Here is a 21,664-nt window from a genome sequence, read left to right on the forward strand (position 1 = left end):
AGGAGCCGCTTAGGCTCAAAAAAGGGAAAAAAAAAGAAGCGGAGGCCCCGGATTAAAAACAAAGGACCCCAACCTAAAGCTGTCCTTCACTGTGGCAGCGCCACAGCACTTCTGGGTCTCCCATCCTGGGACAGGAAACTGAACTGATGCAGTAGAGAGGTCCCGCCCTTTTACCTATTGCTCTGGTGGCGCTGTCGTGGCGACGGGAAACGTATGTTAGCAGGTGCTTAAAATTAAATACATGATGGCATAGCTAAAGACAAAGTATAAGAATACATACAGTACAGACCAAAAGTTTGGACACACCTTCTCATTCAATGAGTTTTCTTTATTTTCATGACTCTGAAAATTGTAGATTTCAGATTGAAGATATCAAAACTATGAATTAAAACATGTGGAATGAAATACTTCGTGTGAAACAACTGAAAATATGTCCTGTATTCTAGGTTTCTCAAAGTAGCCACCTTTTGCTTTCATTACTACTTTGCACACTCTTGGCATTCTCTTGATGAGGTTCAAGAGGTAGTCACCAGAAATGGTTTTCCAACAGTCTTGAAGGAGTTCCCTGAGATGCTTAGCACTTGTTGGCCCCCTTTGCCTTCACTCTGTGGTCCAGCTCACCCCAAACCATCTCGATTGGGTCCAGGTCTGGTGACTGTGGAGACCAGGTCATCTGGCGTAGCACCCCATCACTCTCCTTCTTAGTCAAATAGCCCTTACACAGCCTGGAGGTGTGTTTGGGGTCATTTGTCCTGTTGAAAAATAAATGATGGTCCAACTAAATGCAAACTGGATGGAATAGCACGCCGCTGCAAGATGCTGTTACTGTATGCCTTCAATTTTAAATAAATCCCCAACAGTGTCACCAGCAAAGCACCCCCACACCATCACACCTCTTCCTCCATGCTTCACGGTGGGAACCAGGCATGTAGAGTCCATCCGTTCACCTTTTCTACAAAGATACGGTGGTTGGATCCAAAGATCTTAAATTTGGACTCATCAGACCAAAGCACAGGTTTCCACTGGTGTAATGTCCATTCTTTGTGCTCTTTAACTCAAACAAGTCTCTTCTGCTTGTTGCCTGTCCTTAGCAGTGGTTTCCTAGCAGCTATTTTACCATGAAGGCCTGCTGCACAAAGTCTCCTCTTAACAGTTGTTCTAGAGATGAGAAGGTGTGGCCAAACTTTTGGTCTGTACTGTATACACTGAACAAAAATATTAAACACACCACTTTAGCTCATGAAAAATGGGAGCTAAAACTAATCTCAAACATCTAAGACTTTTCTATGTACATAAAAGGCCTTTTTCTCTCAAATATTGTTCAGAAATTTGCCCTAATCTGAGGTAGTCAGCACGTCTCCTCCTTTGCAGAGATAATCCATCCACGTCACAGGTGTGGCATATCCAGAGGTGGATTAGACATCATGATTATTGCACAGGGGTGCCTTACACTGGCCACAATAAGAGGCCACTCTAAAATATGCAGTCTTAGGCCTAAGCCACACGGCGAGAAAATCGGTGCGAGTGGAGTGCGATAAAACATCGCATTCCCCTGGGACCAATTCTAGCCTGTGTGTCAGCACACATGAGCGATTATTTTCTCATCCCTAATCGGACCGAGAAAACAATCGCAGCATGCGAAGTGAATGGGGCGAGAGAAAAATCGCACTGCACTCGCGGTACACCGGTGTACTGCCAGTGCAGTGCGAGAATGGCAATAGCCAACTACGCAGGAGAGAGGGAGAGAAATCCCTCCTTCCCCTCCTGAGAGCCAGCCTGCCCCCTGCAGCTGAGGTCTGCTCACATGATCGGACCTCAGATGTAGGCACACTCGTATGACACTCGGCTCCTGCTGTGCTGCCAGCACGAGCCGAGTCTCATGCGAGCATCGCAGTAGTGCCCCGTGTGGCCCCAGCCTTACAGTATTGGGGGGTTCGTAGGATCAGAAAACCAGTCAGTGTCTGGTGTGAGCACCATTTGCATACGCATTGCCACATATCTCCTTCGCATAGAGTTTGCTTTCCTTGCGGAATATTGGTCCACTCCTCTTCAATGGTTTTCCAGCGTTTCTGGATATTGGCAGGAACTTGAACATGCTGTTATAGACGCTAATCCAGAGCATCCCAAATGTGCTTAATGGATTACATGTCCGGTGAGCATGCTGGCTATGCAAGAACTGTGATGTTTTCAGCTTCCAGGAGTTGTGTACAGAACCTTGCAGCATGGGGCCTGGGCCGTGCATTATCATTCTGCAACATGAGGTGATTGTCATGGATGAATTGCACAACAGTGGGCCTCAGGATCTCATCACTGTATCTTTGTGCATTCAAAATAACATCAATAAAATGCACCTGTGTTCATTGTCTATATCATACGCCTGCCCATACCAGAACCCCACCGCCACCATGGTGCACTCGATTTTTAACATTACATCAGCAGACCACTCACCCATATGCCAAACACGCAGAGTGCCATTTGTCCTGTACATTGAAAACCAGGATTCTTCTGTGAAGAGAACATATGCAACGTGGCGGACGCAAAAAATATGAGCAATTACCCACTTGAGTCGATTACAACGACAAATTGCAGTCAGGTGAAGACCCCGATGAGGATGACAAGCATGCAGATTAGCTTCCCTGAGATGGGTTCTGACAGTTTGTGCAGAATTTCTTTGTTAAGCAAACCAATTATTGCAGCAGTAGCGTGATAACATGGAGAGGGCCGACTAGTCTGGGGAACTATCGCCCCGTCGATTAGTCTATGCCCTAATTGGCATAGAAAAAGCAGAGCTTGTAAATACTTTTTTTAAAACATTCAGTTAATTGAATAACATTATACAGGGCTGGTTTAGCAGGGAATTTAATAATAACATGTGAATGCTGCTGGGTTGGCGGGCAGAGAAGGGGGTTAAGGAAGGTTGTGGGGTAGTGCAGCTCATATTAACCAGTTAAGTGACTTGTGGGTCTATATTACATTTGTACTTTATTTATTTGGGAACCTTTTATGCGAGAGGATGGATTTTGTCTAGCCTAGTCAGGTCTATATGGCTGGGGTCTTTAAAATCTTCCAGGCCCTGAAGAATGAGCTCACCCTTCCGAATAATTAACTTTTTAGTTTCCTACAAATCCAGCAGCCCATGTCCTGAATGCTCCTCCTGTCCTACAGGATATTACTCTGACCTAGGAGCTAATGCCCCCCCCCCCCCAGCAGTCAGACGCATATTGTATGTGTGTGCTCTACTGGCTGAAAATATTAGGCCGTTCCATGAACATGCAACACATGATGGGGAGTAAGGGGCACTTTGCACACTACGACATCGCAGGTGCGATGTCGGTGGGGTCAAATTGAAAGTGACGCACATCCGGCGTCGCAGGCGATATCGTAGTGTGTAAAGCCTTTTTGATACGATTAACGAGCGCAAAATCGTCGTAATCGTATCATCGGTGTAGCGTCGGTCATTTCCATAATTTGGAAATGACCGATGTTACGATGTTGTTCCTCATTCCAGCGGCATCACACATCGCTGTGTGTGAAGCCGTAGGAGCGAGGAACATCTTTTACCTGCGTCCTGCGGCTCACGCCAGCTATGCGGAAGGAAGGAGGTGGGCGGGATGTTTACGTCCCACTCATCTCCGCCCCTCCGCTTCTTTTGGCCGCCTACCGTGTGACGTCGCTATGACGCCGCACGACCCGCCCCCTTAATAAGGAGGCGGGTCGCCGGCCAGAGCGACGTCGCAGGGCAGGTGAGTGCATGTGAAGCTGGCGTAGCGATAATGTTCGCTACACCAGCTATCACTATGATATCGCAGCTGCGACGGGGGCGGGGACTATCGCGCTTGGCATCGCAAGCATCGGCTTGCGATGTCGTAGTGTGCAAAATGCCGCTAAGGCCCAGGCCTCCTATCAGAACAATAGAAGCTCACTGTGGGGACCCAAAAGTTGGTCTACTAGCTATTATAAAAGAGCGTGCACACCCAGCCCTTTAATATCTGCCACAAATGTCATATGAACTTAGGAGAGTGTCTTATTTTGTTTTTGTTTTTTTTTTGTTTATTTTTTACCTCCTGCAAAGGTGTCCTTAGAGCAGGGGTGGGCAATTAATTTTCCCATGGGGCCGCATGAGAAATTGGGATGGTTTTAGAGGGCTGGACTAATATAATTAACTCAGTTCTATACATGTATGTATGTATGTATGTGTGTATATATATATATATATATATATATATATATATATATATATATATATATATATATATATATATATATATATATATATATATATATATATATATATATATATATATATATATATATATATATACATACATACATACATACATACATACATACATACATACATACATACATACATACATACATACATACATACACATATATATATATATACATACACATATATACACATACACACAATGTATACATACACATACACACACACACACACACACACAATCCCCATATACTATATCACTACACCCGTCGCGTACTACACCTGTAATATACTACACCCACCTCTATATACTGTACCACTATATACCAAATCATCACTACACCCATATATACACCTGTGATATACTACATTACTATATACTACACCTGTGATAACCTACACCACTACACCCCTATATACTACACCTGTATTATACTACACCCCTATATACACCTGTATTATCCTACACCACTAAACCCCTATATACACCTGTATTATACTACACCCCTATATACTACACCTGTATTATACTACACCACTACACCCCTATATACACCTGTATATTATACTACACCCCTATATACACCTGTATTATACTACACCCCTATATATACCTGTATTATACTACACCCCTATATACACCTGTATTATACTACACCCCTATATACACCTGTATTATACTACACCCCTATAAAACTACATCACTATATACTACACCACTACACCCCCCCATATACCACACCTGTAAAACTACATTCCCATATACTACACCACTACACCCCAAATATTTGTCAAGTTACCCCCGTTCCCCCCCGCCCGCCCCCCATTGTCTCCGCAGGTTACTAGTAACCACTCGCCTCTCTCTTCTTATTGTTCCTCCTCAGGCACCTCCGTACGAGCCCCCTGCTGAGCAGCTTCTCTTTCACATGGCCAGGCTGCGCCGATGCTGTATTCGTATGAGCCCCCGCCGCTGCTTCTCTCCGTACGGGCCCCCTCCGCTGCAGCTTCTTCTCCTGCCGGGCGGGAACTTTTCAAATGACACACGCGCCCCGTACTAATGAGATCAGGGCGCGCGTGTGTCACAGAGAAAAGTGTCGGGCAGGGAACAGAGGACAGATTCCTGCCTTCCGCTGCCTACACTGTGTGGCGCTGCAGGATCTGTCCTCTGTTCCCTTCCCGTCACGCAGCTTGTGATGAGCGCAATCTGACCACGGGCCTCCCGGAGCCTGGTGCTCCGGACAACAGGTCAGATTGCCCTCATCAGTGATCGGCCAGCAAGGTCGCCCTGAACCAGATGGGCCGGTCACAGAGAGTAGGCGGGCCGGATGTGGCCCGCGGGCCGCCCCTTGCCCAGGTCTGCCTTAGAGGATACTGGGCCCAGGTGGTTATACTGTATGTCTACATGACATTGTGGAGATGCCTGTCAGAGATTTCCAGGACCTGCCTTTTGTTTATTCACCCTGAACAGTGTTTAGCAATGTCTGACAGGCTATTTCTAATTGAATTCTAGTTTATTGCTTGGAAGTGGGTGGCAAGGCATTGGTTGCCCCATAGAACATACACTAATTCTGAATAGAAAACTGTAGCGAATCTTTTCCTTGTCTTTAAGAAAATGATTTATTGACGCTGTCTGCCATGATAGGTATGTTAAAATATGGAGAACATAGTATGAGTCACACTTGACTGCCTAGTTTGCATTTCCGTGTCACTGTGTAAGGCTACTTTCACACATCAGTTTTTTGCAATCAGGCACAACCCGGTTTGCAACGGATCCGTCTCAGGCCTAAAACACACATCCGTGAAAACCACGTCCGTGTAAAACGGGCCGTTTTTCGCGTCCGTTTTCCGTTTTTAGGTCCGTTTTTATGGTATGTGTGGCCTGCGTATTTATCCCGTATGCTAGCCGTATGTGCGTGTGAAATGTGCGTGTGAAACTTAACTGACGTGTTTCTGTTGTCCGTGTGGAATGTCCGTGTGTGATGCAAAATGTCGTTTACTACATGTCGGAAGACAGAGTAGCGGGATGAGAATGAACTCGGGTAAACTTCACCCGACTTCATTGTCATGCCGCGGCTCTGTCTGTGTGCCGTGTACTGATTAGCGGTCACCTGTGTAGGATTCACCGGTGACCGCTAATCCCCCGAGTGACTGAAGTGTCCCCCCCCTCTCATACTTACCGATCCCCGATCACCGGCGCTGCACGGCGTTCACACTGCTCCGGCGGCTTTTTCTAATTTGAAAAAGCCGGCAGCTCATTAAACAATCTTGTATTCCCTGCTTTCCCCGCCCACCGGCGCCTATGATTGGTTGCAGTGAGACACGCCCCCACGCTGAGTGACAGGTGTCTCACTGCACCCAATCACAGCAGCCGGTGGGCGTGTCACTATGGAGTATAGAAATAAATAAATAATTAAAAAAAATGGCGTGCGGTCCCCCCCCCCAATTTTAATACCAGCCAGATAAAGCCATACGGCTGAAGGCTGGTATTCTCAGGATGGGGAGCTCCACGTTATGGGGAGCCCCCCAGCCTAACAATATCAGCCAGCAGCCGCCTAGAATGGCCGCTTACATTAGATGCGACTGTTCTGGGACAGTACCCGGCTCTTCCCGATTTGCCCTGGTGCGTTGGCAAATCGGGGTAATAAGGAGTTATTGGCAGCCCATAGCTGCCAATAAGTCCTAGATTAATCATGTCAGGCGTCTCCCCGAGATTCCTTCCATGATTAATCTGTAAATTACAGTAAATGAACACACCCGAAAAATCCTTTATTAGAAAAAAAAAAAACACATTCCCTGGTTCACCAATTTAATAAGCCCCAAAAAGCCCTCCATGTCCGGCGGAATCCAGGATGGATTGCGGCAATTCCGGGCGGCTGCTGGCTGATAGTGTTAGGCTGGGGGGCTCCCCATAACGTGGGGCTTCCCATCCTGAGAATACCAGTCTTCAGCCGTGTGGCTTTATCTTGGCTGGTATCAAAATTGAGGGGGACCGCACGCGGTTTTTTTAATTTATTTTACTGCAAGATATAGACCCGCCCACCGGCGGCTGTGATTGGTTGCAGTGAGACAGCTGTCACTGTCACTGCCCAGATTGGGGGCGTGTCTGACTGCAACTAATCATAGGCGCCGGTGGGCAGGGAAATCAGTGAATACGAGATTGAATAATGGGCGGCCGGCATTTTCAAATCAGGAGAAGCCGCCAGCAGTGTGACAGCTGTGCAGCGCCGCGCCGGTGATCGGTGAGTGGGTGAGAGTCAGTCAGTCAGTCAGTGAGTGAGTGTGAGAGAGAGGCTGGGGCCGGGGCCACACGGGGCACTACTGCCATGCTCGCTTCACACTTGGCCCGCGCTGGCAGCACTGCAGGAGCCAAGTGTCATGCTAGTATCCCTGCGTCTGCGGTCCGACCGTGCGAGCGGACCACAGTTGCGGGGGGCGGCCAGGCTCTCAGGAGGGGCGGGCCAGCACAGAGGAGGGGAGGGAGGGATTTATCTCCCTCTCTCCCCCGTAGCCGGCTATTGCAATTCTTGCTCTGAACGCACGGTACATCGGTGTATCGCGAGTGCAGTGTGATTTTTCTCTCGCACCATTCACTTGAATGGGGGCAAGAGAAAAGAGACTCGCATTGCACCCGCAGCATGCTGCAATTGTTTTCTCGGTCCGATTAGGACTGAGAAAATAATCGCTCATGTGCGCTGACACACAGGCTAGAATTGGTCCGAGTGGAATGCGATGTTTTATCACACTCCACTCGCATCGATTTTCTTAGGCCAGAGAATCACTTCTGGGCATACTCAGAAGTAAAAACCGAACCGGTACATGCTTCCGGCATTTGATGCATGCCACCGGATTCGGCGTGCATAGACTTTCATTATGCACCATGCTGCACAGCTTCGCACCCGGCGCAAAGAGGCTTTTTGTCAGAGACAAAAAACGTTACAAGAGACGTTTCATCCAGCCGCCGCATTAGTCAATTACGACGGATCCGGTAAAAGCCGGATGCAACGCAAGGCCATCAGGCACAATCCGGCACTAATACAAATCAATGGGGATAAAACTGATCCGGCGCCGGATCCGTTTTATCAGTCTTTTTCCGGATTGTGCCTGATGGGAAAAAAACTGATGTGTGAAAGTAGCCTAATTTGAAGCCCATTTCTTGGGTCCCCGGCCCTGGGTGGAATTGGACAAACTCACAGTACAAGCAGTTGATTTTCCCCCCCACCCCCCCCCCGCCTCCCCCGCATTGTATTATTGTTAGAATTGTTTGTACTTAGATCTGCTTCATGTACACACTAATTGTACAAAACGTTTGCATACTGCATATGATATGGGGATATAATGTTAGTATCTTCTCTGTATACCTGTCAATCCTAGTGATTACATTGTAGGATTGCCTCCCTCATATGCTGTAATGTGATGTGTATTTCATCTTGTAGTTTCTTAATATACTTTAACTGTTTAAAATAAAAGCATATAATGAAAAAAACCTCTGTTTCCTTCTTGATAGCTTGAAAACTATGGAATGCCTTTCAGCAGAACAGACCAAGGGAAGATCTACCAGCGAGCTTTTGGAGGGCAAAGCCTAAAGTATGGTAAAGGAGGGCAGGCTCATCGCTGCTGCTGTGTAGCAGATAGAACCGGACATTCATTGCTACACACTTTGTATGGAAGGGTAAGTCAAGGTCTTAGTCTTCCCTTTTTTTTTTTTTACCACTTCCCAACATAGGACAAACAAAATGAATATCCTTTATGCATTATGGAGAATGGGAGAATGAATGAGATTAGATGAGAATAGCCTGAACAGCCAAGCTATAAAAAGTGAAGCCAAGAATGCTGTCAGTTTAGCAGCAATCTGCAGGTCTCCCATCCAGCACTAATGGAATACTGTGACCTACCTGCTTAAATGGGGTCCTACCAATCAATTGTCCCATCTCTTCTCATTATCCATCAATGATGCAAGTGCTGGTCAGTTCTGACTGGAGAGCTGCAGTGTTTTTTCCTAATTTAACCAATATTTGCACCACATATGTTAGTAGATAGTTTGATTCGTCCTACCCAGAGCGGTATCCCAGATAGCTATGCTTAATTTATGGCTATAACTTTTTTTTTTTTTTTTTAATAATTTGCACCACCTTTTGAGTGTGCATCTTGTGGCAGCTGGGATCTGATCAGTGACACACATCAGTGATGAGTCCGTGTTAACACTTTAGTGACACATGATGTATTGGAACATAATGTGTCTGCTCCCGTTCTTTGAGGGAAGCTCAGGAGCTGAGCCTGCATCATTGCTGGCAGATGATGACTTTTATTTTTTACTTGCATTCCAGTGAATCACATGATGAAATTAATGAGGTAATTCAAAAGTACAACTCATCCCACAAAAAAGAAGCTGTCCTATGGCTATGTGCACAGAACAAAAGAGAAAAAATTACAGCTCTTGAAAGAAAGGGAGGAAAAACAGAAAATTGCTCTGTCGTAAAGGGGTTAAAATCAAAACTAGCTGCAGTGCTAATGAGTGAAAACATGTGTTGGGACTGAAGGTTTTAGTTTCTGATGTTTTCTGTGGTGATATTCTTGTTTGTTTACATGTAATGTGTTTTTATTTCTGCAGTCTCTCCGATATGACACCAGCTATTTCGTAGAATATTTTGCACTGGATCTCCTAATGGAAAACGGAGAATGTTGTGGTGTTATTGCGTTGTGTATGGAAGATGGATCCATACATCGATTCAAGGCTAAGAACACAGTTATAGCTACAGGGTAATATATGTTATTTATTCCTGATAATGACAAGCATCTTGAGGGCTTTGGAATGGCTCTTATTTTTCCAAAATTTCATATGAAGCCAGTGTTTTATATTTTTGTATGTGGAGTGAAATAAACATGAGGGAAAATATAAAACTCAATACAAATGTTGTCCTTGGTCAGATTCAGATCTAGAACCCCAACTCTTCACAGCCGCAATGCTATCTTCTCAGCTACTGTGCTGCTATAGAGTTTAAAGGGGTTCTTTATGAATAGAAACAAATTAAAATTTTAAATAAATTACTAAATGTCTTTCAGTTACTCATTTGATCTCATTTAAACACTATGGTACATCAAAATCGCTGCCGTCTTGTTACAATGGTAGAAACCTGATCTAGCAGTATAATAGGATAGATAGGTGACTGTGAGCATTGTCAGTTGGAACCTCGGCCCTCTCCCTTTATGTGTAGGAAAATGTGCTCAGAATGGATCTTCTAGTCTAATACTGGAGATGGCATAGGTGCTGATTGCTCTTCTTGTCTTTCTGATGGAATACTGGAAATGTCAAGTACTGAGGTAAGGAGAGGCTGCTTACACTTCTATCCACTCTTTGGCTACATGCACACTCTGCGTTTTTTGCTGCAGTTTTGTTGTCAGAACAGTTGACTTCCCAGCAAAGTCTATGAGAAGTCAGATTTGCTGCGCATATTGCAGTTTGTCAGCGTTTTGTCAAACGTTTGTGACAAAAAAAAAGCATGTTCATTCTTCCTGCGTTTTTGTCAACATTTGTCACAAAAACGCAGCAAAAATGCATGTTGTGAAAAACGCAGCAAAAACGCACCTACAATTACAAGCATTTGTTGTGACATTTCCAGGCTCTCTGACAACGTGCAGTTTTGGCTTCAGTTTGTGAACAAAAAAAAAGCAGCGTGCGCATATAGCCTTTCTGTGTGCTTAAATGGCTGTTATGACCTGGGGATACCTGAACATTTCATAGTATAAGCTGTCTCCAGGTTACAGCAGAGGTGCTCTATACTCCCCATGCTCACAGGCCCTTGACCTTCACCCACTTCTGCTTTATAGTGTGTTAGCTTGCCCACAGAGCTGTAGCATACAGTGCTCAGCACTGCTTTAGTGTTCTCATTGCAACTGCTCTCTAGACTACATAGATGGGAGACCAGGAATCCCTCATGTTTCTTTGTACTGTATGTGAGATATAGCAGCTATTTAGAATACCAAAAAAACATGAGAATACGTCCTAGTGCAGTTATGATATATACTATACCTACAGATTGAATGCAGAAGAAGTACATTTGAACATACAATAAATCAATATGAACAAGAGTACTTACCAGGGACACTCCCAACGAGCGTTTCACACCCCCCCCCCCGCCTGAGAAAGACAGCAAAACATGTGTTGGAATTGTCCCTGGTACATACTACTGTTTATATGCTGGCATACATACACTTCTGATCATATGCTGATATATCAATGCAGTGCCTATAACTTATCAGGGATGTCTTCTTGAGACCCTCCAAACTTCTCATCTTTTTATGTATGCTGCATAGTTATATCACTAGGTAGAGCATTTGCATTGAATTTTTATATAATAAGCTAGCTGTTGGTCTTTGAATAAACATTCACCTCTGGATCTAACGCAAGCACTTTATGCAATATATTGATTTATTTTCTGTTGATCTCTCTATAGAGGTTTTAGATGTTTGCCCCGTGCTAAATATGGTTAGTCTTTGTATTGATATTACCAATATACCAGCTGTACTCCGTGGGAATTCTTTTCACCTGTGAAAACTTTCCAACGTACCCTTTTCATGTGTATTATAAACCATTATGATTAAATAAAATGTATGATTTTTCAATATAGCAGCTAGTCTCAGCTCACCAGCTCATTGATAACTGAAATTTACAGTCTGCAAAAAGGACAAACTAGTCATAAGTCAAAGGATGACTAGAAACTTACTGTTATTCCCTATGTACACACATGACAACTTTTTTTTGAAAAGTAACCTAAAATAGCTTGTTGTAAGTAAATGAAGGAAATCTACGTGTATAAATAGATATTTTTTTTTAACTTAAATATCTTAGTTTACTAAAGGAGCAAAAAATGTATTTATTAACCTCTTCACTAACACAGACAGTAAATATACTCAGAGAGTAAATATACGTTGTGTGTAGCTTAAGGTGGGTGGTCATGGAGGCTTAGGGGTACTTTGCACACTACGACATCGCAGGTGCGATGTCGGTGGGGTCAAATCGAAAGTGACGCACATCCGGCGTCGCTGTCTATATCGTAGTGTGCAAAGTTTTTTACATACGATTTAACTGGCGGAAAAGCGTCGTTATCGTATCATCGGTGTAGGGTCCGACATTTCCATAATTTAGCAGCAGCGACGGTACGATGTTGTTCCTCGGTCCTGCGGCAGCACACAACGCTGTGTGTGAAGCCGCAGGAGCGAGGAACCTCACCTTACCAGCGTCCCGACTGCAATGCGGAAGGAAGCAGGTGGGCGGGATGTTTACGTCCCGTTCATCTCCGCCCCTCCGCTCCTATTGGCTGCCTGCCGTGTGACGTCGCTGTGACGCCGCACAACCCGCCCCCTTAGTAAGGAGGCGGTTCGCCGGCCAGAGCGACGTCGCAGGGCAGGTGAGTGCACGTGAAGCTGCCGTAGCAATAATGTTCACTGCCGCAGCAATAACAAGATATCGCTGCTGCGACGGGGGTGGGTACTATCGCACTCGGCATCGCAAGCATCGGCCTTAGGCTATGTGCGCACAGTGCGTTTTTCACGGCATTTTTTGGGTGCGTCTTTGGGCTCTAAACTGCATAACTTTGCTTCCCCAGCAAAGTCTGAGTTTTCAATTTTGCTGTCCGCACACAACTTTTTTTTTTTTTTTTTTAGCTGCGTTTTTGAGCTTAAAAAAATGGACATGTCAATTCTCTCCTGCGTTTTTCTGCATTTTTCCCCCATACAATGCATTGGAAAAACACAGCCAAAAACGCACCAAAATGCAGTAAAAACGCATGCGTTTTTACCGGTGCGTTTTTGCTACGGGTGCGGTTTTATACGTTTTCGTGCATTTTTAGCGGCCAAAAACGCACAAACGCAGCGTAAAAAAACGCAGTGTGCGCACATAGCCTAAAGCCTGCTTTACATGTTGCAATTTTGCATACGATATCGTATGCGATTTGCAACGCCCCCATCGTATGTGTGGCACGTTCAATTTGTTGAACACAAACACAAACGATTAACCCCCGTCACACATACTTACCTTCCATACGACCTCGATGTGGGCGGCGAACGTCCACTTCCTGGAGTGAGAGGGACGCTCGGCGTCACAGCGACGTCACGCGGCAGCCGGCCAATAGAAGCGGAGGGGCGGAGATGAGCGGGACGTAAACATCCCGCCCAACTCCTTCCTTCCGCATTGTGGGCCGGGAGCCGCAGGACGCTGGTAAAATCTGTTCAGCGTTCCTGGGGTGTCACACACTGCGATGTGTGCTACCCCGGGTACGATGAACAATCTGACGTGCAATTCTAGAGAAAGTACGATGTGTATGCGATGAACGTTTTAACGTTCAATCGCAATAGCACGTACCTGTCACACACTGCAATGTACCTTATGATGCCGGATGTGCGTCACTTATGACGTGACCCTGCCGACACATTGTGAGATACATTGCAGCGTGTAAAGCAGGCTTTAGGCTCTGGGATTGTGGTGCTAATTGTGATGGGTGAAGCCCCTATGGTGTTATCTCTGTGTAAGCAAGCCCTCGGCTGTCTTCTCTTCTAGATGCCCGGATCAATAGCAATCGCAGGACGTGGGGGGGGGGGGGGGAGGAGTGATTTTTTTTTTTTTTTTTAATGTGAGATTCACAAAACAACCCCCAAAACCTTATATAAATCTGTTATTGCTGTAGTGTGTACTGACCAGAGAACCAAGAAAGTCTTATTTTTATACTACATGGTGACCGGCATAACAAATAAAAGCAGTTGTTGAACTGCTGTCAATTAGTTCATTCTGTCTCCCAAAGATTGCCTTAAGGCTGATTTCACATTTATCCTGTGCCCTGTACTTACATCAGGGTATCTGTCTGAATCTCAAAAAAAAAAAAAAATGATTCTGACAAAACCCAAAATGGAAGATTCGGTAATGTGGCAGATGGTTTCACACCAGCGGTGTCCGTCTTTTTAAGTGTGCACAGAAGCGTAGTCAACCAGTTTTTGTGCAGTTCCGAAAAGTTGGACATCAGCGAACAGAGGCCACCTGGATTTCAGTGTAACTGGCTGCCTCATTATAGTGTTGACCTGTTGGAATTCTTTCTGGATATTTAAATGGAAACTGATGTAAGTGCTCAGCGTAGAGAAAGAGGATAAATGTGAACTGAGCCTCCAAAATTCATCGAATATGTTATGTACCCCAATATCGCACCAACAAGAGCTTCAACTCAATGCATAAAAAAAACAAGTCCTCACTGGAAATGTAGGAAGATTCAACTATACTGGAAGGATAAAAAACTCTGGAAAAGCAGCATTGCTTCCTCTGAAAGAAATCTAGCGACATCTGCGCTCCCAATTCCAAATGGTCTCTCACCCCCCCCCCATTCTGAGACCCACAGTGTGCCTAAACCACAGTTAGCGCCCATATGTTTGGCATTGCTGTAGTGAGTCGAGAGCACTTAATTTACAGGGTGCGTTATTCTAACAGCTCAAGCTGAGCACAATGTTTCAGGCACTGCAATGTATTGGGCACTACATTGGCATGTTTGCAATTTTCCGCACTGTGATGTCCACAGTGTGCTTCTTGTTAAGCTGGATTCACACTAAGCGACAGCGACAACGACGTCGCTGTTACGTCACCATTTTCTGTGACGTATCAGCGACCTTGTAAGTCGCTGTTATGATCGCTGCTTAGCTGTCAAACACAGCGACGCAGCAGCGATCATAACGTCGCTGTGCTACATGTGCAGAGAGCAGGGAGCCGCGCTTAGCGCTGGCTCCTTGCTCTCCTAGGTACAGTACACATCGGGTTAATTAACCCGATGTGTACTGCAGCTATATGTCACAGTGCAGAGAGCAGGGAGCCGCGCACAATGCTTAGCGCTGGCTCCTTGCTCTCCTTGCTACAGTATACATCGGGTTAATTACCCGATGTGTACTGCAGCCACATGTGCACAGAGCAGGAGCCGGCACTGGCAGCAAGGGCGGAGGCTGGTAACGAAGGTAAATATCGGGTAACCAGGGAAAGGTCTTCCCTTGGTTACCCGATGTTTACGCTGGTTACAGCTTACCGCAGCTGCCAGACGCCGGCTCCTGCTCCCTGCTCGCTTCATTTCGTCGCTCTCTCGCTGTCACACACAGCGATGTGTGTGTCACAGCGGGAGAGTGACGACCAAAAAATGAAGCTGGACATTCAGCAACGACCGGCGACCTCACAGCAGGGGCCAGGTCGTTGCTGGATGTCACACACAGCGACAGCGACGGGACGTCGCTGCAACGTCACAGAAAATGGTGACATAGCAGCGACGTCGTTGTCGTTGTCGCTGTGTGCGACACCAGCTTTAGAAAAGGCCCATGAAATTAAACTGAAACTACAGCTATAGAAGAATTCCTGTGGGGATTCTGCTGTTCTGGCACTTTGTACCTCTGAAAATGGAGTCTACAAACTATTGTAGAAAAATCTGTGCTCCAAAAGTCAAATAGCGCTCCTTCCCACCCAAATCTTGCCACATGGCCAAACAGTGCTGTACAGCTATTTTCAGGAGAAATTATGGAATACATTATGAGGCCGTTTTTACTCATTTTTCCTTGTGAAAATGTAAAATCTAGATCTAAAGAAGGGAATTTTGTTTACTTACCGTAAATTCCTTTTCTTCTAGCTCCAATTGGGAGACCCAGACAATTGGGTGTATAGCTATTGCCTCTGGAGGCCACACAAAGTATTACACTTAAAAGTGTAAGGCCCCTCCCCTTCTGGCTATACACCCCCAGTGGGATCACTGGCTCACCAGTTTTAGTGCCAAAGCAAGAAGGAGGAAAGCCAATAACTGATTTAAAGACCAATTCAATCCGAGGAAACATCGGAGAACTGAACCATACCACATGAACAACATGTGTACCCGAAAAAACAGAAAAACCCCGAGAAAACAGGGCGGGTGCTGGGTCTCCCAATTGGAGCTAGAAGAAAAGGAATTTACGGTAAGTAAACAAAATTCCCTTCTTCTTTGTCGCTCCATTGGGAGACCCAGACAATTGGGATGTCCAAAAGCAATCCCTGGGTGGGTAAAAGAATACCTCATGATAGGGCCGTCAAACGGCCCTCTCCAACAGGTGGCCAACCGCCGCCTGAATGACTTATCTACCTAGGCTGGCGTCTGCCGAAGCGTAGGTATGCATCTGATAATGCTTGGTAAAAGTAAGTAGACTCGACCAGGTGGGTGCCTGACACACCTGCTGAGCCGTAGCCTGGTGCCGTAATGCCCAGGATGCACCCACGGCTCTGGTAGAATGGGCCTTCGGCCTTGAGAGAACCAGAAGCCCAGTAGAACTGTAGGTTTCAAGAATTGGTGCCTCGAGCCCCCGAGCAAGGGTGGATCTGGAAGCTTGCGACTGTTTACGCCGACCAGCGACAAGGACAAAGAGTGCATCCGGGTGGCGCAGGAGCGCCATGCGGGAAGTAGAACCTGAGTGCTCTCACCAGAACCAACAGATGCAAATCTTTCTGAAATTGATGGACTGGACGAGGACACAAAGAAGGTGAGGTGATATCCTGATTGATATGAAAATGGGATACCACCTTAGGGAGAAATTCCGGAACCGGACGCAGAACTACCCTGTCCTGGTGAAGGACCAGGAAGGGAGTTTGTATGAGAGCGTTGCTAGCTCGGAAACTCTCCTAAGAGACGAGACCGTTACTAGAAGGCCACTTCCCGTGAAAAACGGGAAGGGAGACATCCTTCAAAGGCTCGAAAGGCGGCATCTGGAGAGCAATTAGAACCTTGTTCAGATCTCAGGGCTCTAACGGCCGCTTGTACGGAGTGCTGAGAAGACAAACTCCCCGTAGGAACGTGCGTACCTGAGGAAGTCGTCGTTTCTGAAAAAATACAGATAGCGCTGAGACTTGTCCCTAAAGGGAACTGAGCGACAACCCATTTTCCTACCTAGATTGCAGGAAGGAAGGAAACATAGACGATGCAACCGGCCAGGGAGAAACACCCTGCGCCGAGCACCGAGATAAGAACATCTTCCACGTCCTGTGGTCAATCTTGGCGGACGTTGGTATGCTAGCCTGTCTCATGGTGGCAACCACGTCCTGAGGTAATCCTGAGGACACTAGGTTCCAGGACTCAATGCCACACCATCCGGTTGAGGGCCGTAGAATCCAAATGGAAGAATGGCCCTTGAGACAGCCAGTCTGATTGGTCTGGTAGTGCCCCCGGTTAGCCTACCGTGAGGCACCACAAAACCGAGTACCACACATCCTCGGCCAATTTGTAGCGACGAGGATGGTGCGGCCGCAGTCGGTCTTGATCTAGCGCAGTACTCTGGGCAACAATGCCAGAGGTGGCACCTAAGGTAGCTGGAACTGCGACCAATGCTGAACTAAGGCGTTTGCCGCCAGAGCTCGATGATTGTGAAACCGTGCCATGAAGCTGGCACATTGTTGTTGTGCCGTGACGCCATTAGATCGACGTCCGGCTTCTGTCAGCGGCGCCAGATCTCCTGAAACCCGTCCGGGTGAGGAGACCATACTCTTTCGGCCACACCTCAGCGACTTAGGAAGTCAGCTTCCTAGTTTCCACACTTGGGATGAATTGTGGATATGGTGGATGCCGTGTCTTCCACCCACATCAGAACCTGCCGGACTTCCTGGAAGGCTTGCCGGTTGCGCGTTCTTCCTTGGTGGTTGATGTATGCCACCGCTGTGGAGCTGTCCGACTGAAGTCGGATATGCTTGCTTTTCAGCCGCTGTTGGAAGGATTGTAGGGCAAGATACACTGCTCTGTGTTCAAGAACATTGATCTGAAGAGTGGACTCTTGCTGAGTCCACGTACCCTGAGCGCTGTAGTGGAGAAAAACTGCTCCCCACCCTGATAGACTCGCGTCTGTCGTAACTATCGCCCAGACGGGGATAGGAAGGACCTTCTTTTTGACCAAGAGGTGAGAAGAAGCCACCACCGTAGAGATTCCTTGGCCGCCTGAGAAGAACGACGACTCTGTTGAGGGACGTCGACTCCTCGTCCCATTGGCGGAGAATGTCCCATTGTAGTGGACGCAGTAAAACTGCGCGAAAGGAACTGCCTCCATTGCTACCATCTTACGTAGGAAGTGCATGAGGCGTGTCAATGTGTGCGACTGGTTCTTAAAGAAGAGCTTGCAGCCCGTAGTGAATGCTGTTTGTCTAGCGGCAGCTTCACTATCGCTGAGAGAGTAAGAAACTCTATGCCTAGATATGTTATCGATAGGGTCGGGGTCGGATCTGACTTTAAAAAGTTGATGATCCACCCAAAACTCTAGAGAGTCTCCAGCGCAACGTTCGGGCAGTGTTGGCATGTTTCCTAAGAGAGTGCCTTGACAAGTAGATCGTCTAAATACGGGACCACAGAGTGACCCTGAGAGTGCAGGACTGTGACTACTGCTGCCCTGGCCTTGGCGAAGACCAGTTGGACTGTCGCTAGCCGGAAGGTAGAGCTACGAACAGAGGGTGTTCGTCTCCTATAACGAAGCGTAGAAACGCTAGTGCTCTGGATCAATCGGCACGTGTGGATAAGCATCCTTGATGCCTAATGATGCTAGGAAATATCCTTGGGACCTTGAGGCGATGACATGGCGGAGGGATTCCATCCGGAACCGCCTGGTGTCCACGAGCTTGCTGAGCATTTTTAGATCCAGAACGGGACGGAACGGCCCGTTGTTATAGGTACCGCAAAGAATTTGGGGTAAAAACCGTGACCTTGTTCCTGAAGAGGAACGGGGGTCATCACTCTTTCTGCCTATAGAGTGCACCCTGTTTGCAGAAGAGCAGCGGCCCGGCCGGGAGGTGGAGAAATTCTGAAGAATCGAGTTGGAGGACGAGAAGTGAGCTCTATCCTGTACCCGTGAGACAGAATGTCTCACACTCAATGGTCATTGACCTATGGCAGCTAAATATCGCCAAGGCGGGAGAGCCTGCTACGGACCGAGGCCGCAAGTCATGAGGAAGCCGCCTTGGAAGCGGGTTTTCCGACTGTCGCTTTTTTGGGCGAGACTGAGCCCGCTAAGAATCTTAGCTCCTCTGATCCTTTTGAGTCCACCTTGGACGAGGAAAAATGGGACCTGCCCGAGCCTCGAAAAGGCCGAAAACCCCGACTGCCTCTTGCTCTGTTGGGGTTTGTTGTGTCCGGGCTGAGGAAAGGATGAATCCTTACCCCTGGACTGTTTGATGGTTACATCCAACGCTCACCAAACAGTCGGTCAGCAGAAAAAGGCAACTGGTTAGGCAACCTTTTTTGGAAGCAGAATCTGCCTTCCATTCACTTAACGAGCAGACCAGGCTCTGCTTAAAAACACGGAGTAGCGGAGGCTACCGCCGCACGGTTCGCAGAGTCCTGGACAACCTGAATCGCGTAAGAAACAAATGCAGACATTTGAGAGGTTAAGGATGCCACCTGCGGCACAGATGTACGTGTAACCGTGTCAATCTGTGTAAGACAAGCTGAAATAGCTTGGAGTGCCCCAAGGGAGAGAATGCCGGAGCAACGGTGCGCCGACAGCCTCATAGATGGCTTTCGACCAGAGATCCATCTGTCTGTCAGTGGCATCTTTGAGTTTGCAGTTCCATCTCCCACTGCAACTATGGATCTAGCTACAAGCCTGGAGATTGGAGGATGCCGCTCTGGACATTGGGTCCAGTCCTTGACCAAGTCAGGGGACAGGGATAGCGTGTATCCTAAGCCGTTTGGAGAAGCGCATATCTGGATAAGCGTGGTGTTCCTGGACTGCCTCTCTGAAGGCAGAGTGGTCCAGAAAAATACGTGAAGCTGACTCCTCCACTGGAGGAGTTGTGAGAAATAACCCACATTCTATAGATGGACGCTATAAGATTATTTACTATGGCGTCACAATCAGGTGTATCCAGATTGAGGGCGGTCTCAGGATCAGAATCCTGAGCCGCTACTTCCGCCTCATTACACAGCGAGTCCTTCTGTTAGGACCCTGATGAAACCGAGGCCGCTCATAGCGAGCCCACTTAGGCTGTCTGGGACTGACGTCCGTGCAGAGCCGTGACTCTGGGATGCGTGTGACATTCCCGGAGCTGTTAGTTATTCACACTGAGGGGGGCCATGGATCAATGATTCAACAGTGCCCATATTGTGAGAGACATGTCCGGACTGCTAGGCTTCTAGTATCATAGCCATAGTCTCAGAAAAACTGTCAGTAAATACTGCAGACACCGTCCTCATCCCCTGGCCATTAGTGCATACAATGGGAGTCTATGTACCTGCCGGCCGTATAGCCGTACATGCTGTACCAGCTGTATAGAAAAACATGTGGTTCTGCACCTTTGTTTTACACAGAGAATATGCTGATAACTCCTCCGCATAATCCAGGAGGGTATATACAACGTGCGACCAAACAGTGCAATGTATATAGTACAAGCATATCTATAAGTGCACTTCTGCACTAGTGGGGTTAGCACCACAGGTGCTGCTTAACGCCTGTTACAGCGATTGTGTGACTATCAGAATGCCAGGGTCTTCCACACTTGTCTCTGTATCGTACAGAAACTGACACTAATGGCTGCCGGTGTCCTTGTAGAGAAGGAAGCCGTGGGCGTGCCTGAGAAAGTGCGGGAATTGCACACAGTGAGAGGGGTGGAGTATGCAAAACATACTCCAGCTCTCAGCTCTGCTCTTGCAGCGTCACGCCCCTACCCTGACTGTCAGGGCTGTGGGCGGTAACGAAGGGAGACTAGGCCCAGAAGCCAGGGACTCGAGTTAACAGCGCGGCCGCCGTAAAAGCGCGGGCCGCGCTGAAGTCCCCGGCGCACCACAAGTGCCAGCCGCGCCGCAGTCCCAGCGGCCGGCGCGACCGCCCTAGAAGTGGCCAGCGTCCCGCCCCTCTCCTGACTGGCAGGTCTGGGGGCGGGAACGAACTAAAGCAGGCCGCAAAAGCCGGGGACTCGAGTTATCAGCGCGGCCGCCGTAAAAGCGCGGGCCGCGCTGAAGTCCCCGGCGCACTACAAGTGCCAGCCGCGCCGCTGTTCCAGCGGCCGGCGCGCCCGAGTCCTAGACGTGGGCAGCGTCCCGCCCCTCTCCTGACTGGCAGGTCTGGGGGCGGGAACGAACGGAAGCAGGCCGCAAAAGCCGGGGACTGTAGTTATCAGCGCGGCCGCCGTAAAAGCGCAGGCCGCGCTGAAGTCCCCGGCGCACTACAAGTGCCAGCCGTGCCGCAGTCCCAGCGGCCGGCGCGGCCGAGTCCCATAAGTGTGCCTGCTTCAGCTAAGCTGAATGAGGCTATGGCACAGGCGCCGCAGCGCTGATGTCCCCCGGCGCACTACAACACCCAGCATGCTGCGGTGTGAGCGCCAAATGCACGGGGACACAGAGTACCTTGAGGAAGCAGGGCCATGTCCCTGATGTACTCCGCTCCATCCAGCATCTTCTCCAGGGGCTGTAGATGGAGCACGGTCTC

At 47.8% G+C, this 21,664-nt stretch overlaps 1 protein-coding gene across 1 annotated transcript in view; it reads left to right on the forward strand.

The window, feature by feature from the left end:
• The window catches only part of SDHA (succinate dehydrogenase complex flavoprotein subunit A), a 130,853-nt gene that overhangs the window by 40,424 nt on the left and 68,765 nt on the right, over window positions 1–21,664 (forward strand). Inside the window, exons 5-6 of the mRNA XM_075314948.1 lie at window positions 8,736–8,900; window positions 9,840–9,988. Of these exons, the coding sequence (XP_075171063.1) occupies window positions 8,736–8,900; window positions 9,840–9,988 (314 nt within the window). The remainder of the gene's footprint in view (window positions 1–8,735; window positions 8,901–9,839; window positions 9,989–21,664) is intronic.

This window comes from Anomaloglossus baeobatrachus, chromosome 6 (genome assembly GCF_048569485.1).
Source record: "Anomaloglossus baeobatrachus isolate aAnoBae1 chromosome 6, aAnoBae1.hap1, whole genome shotgun sequence".
Classification (NCBI taxonomy): domain Eukaryota; kingdom Metazoa; phylum Chordata; class Amphibia; order Anura; family Aromobatidae; genus Anomaloglossus; species Anomaloglossus baeobatrachus.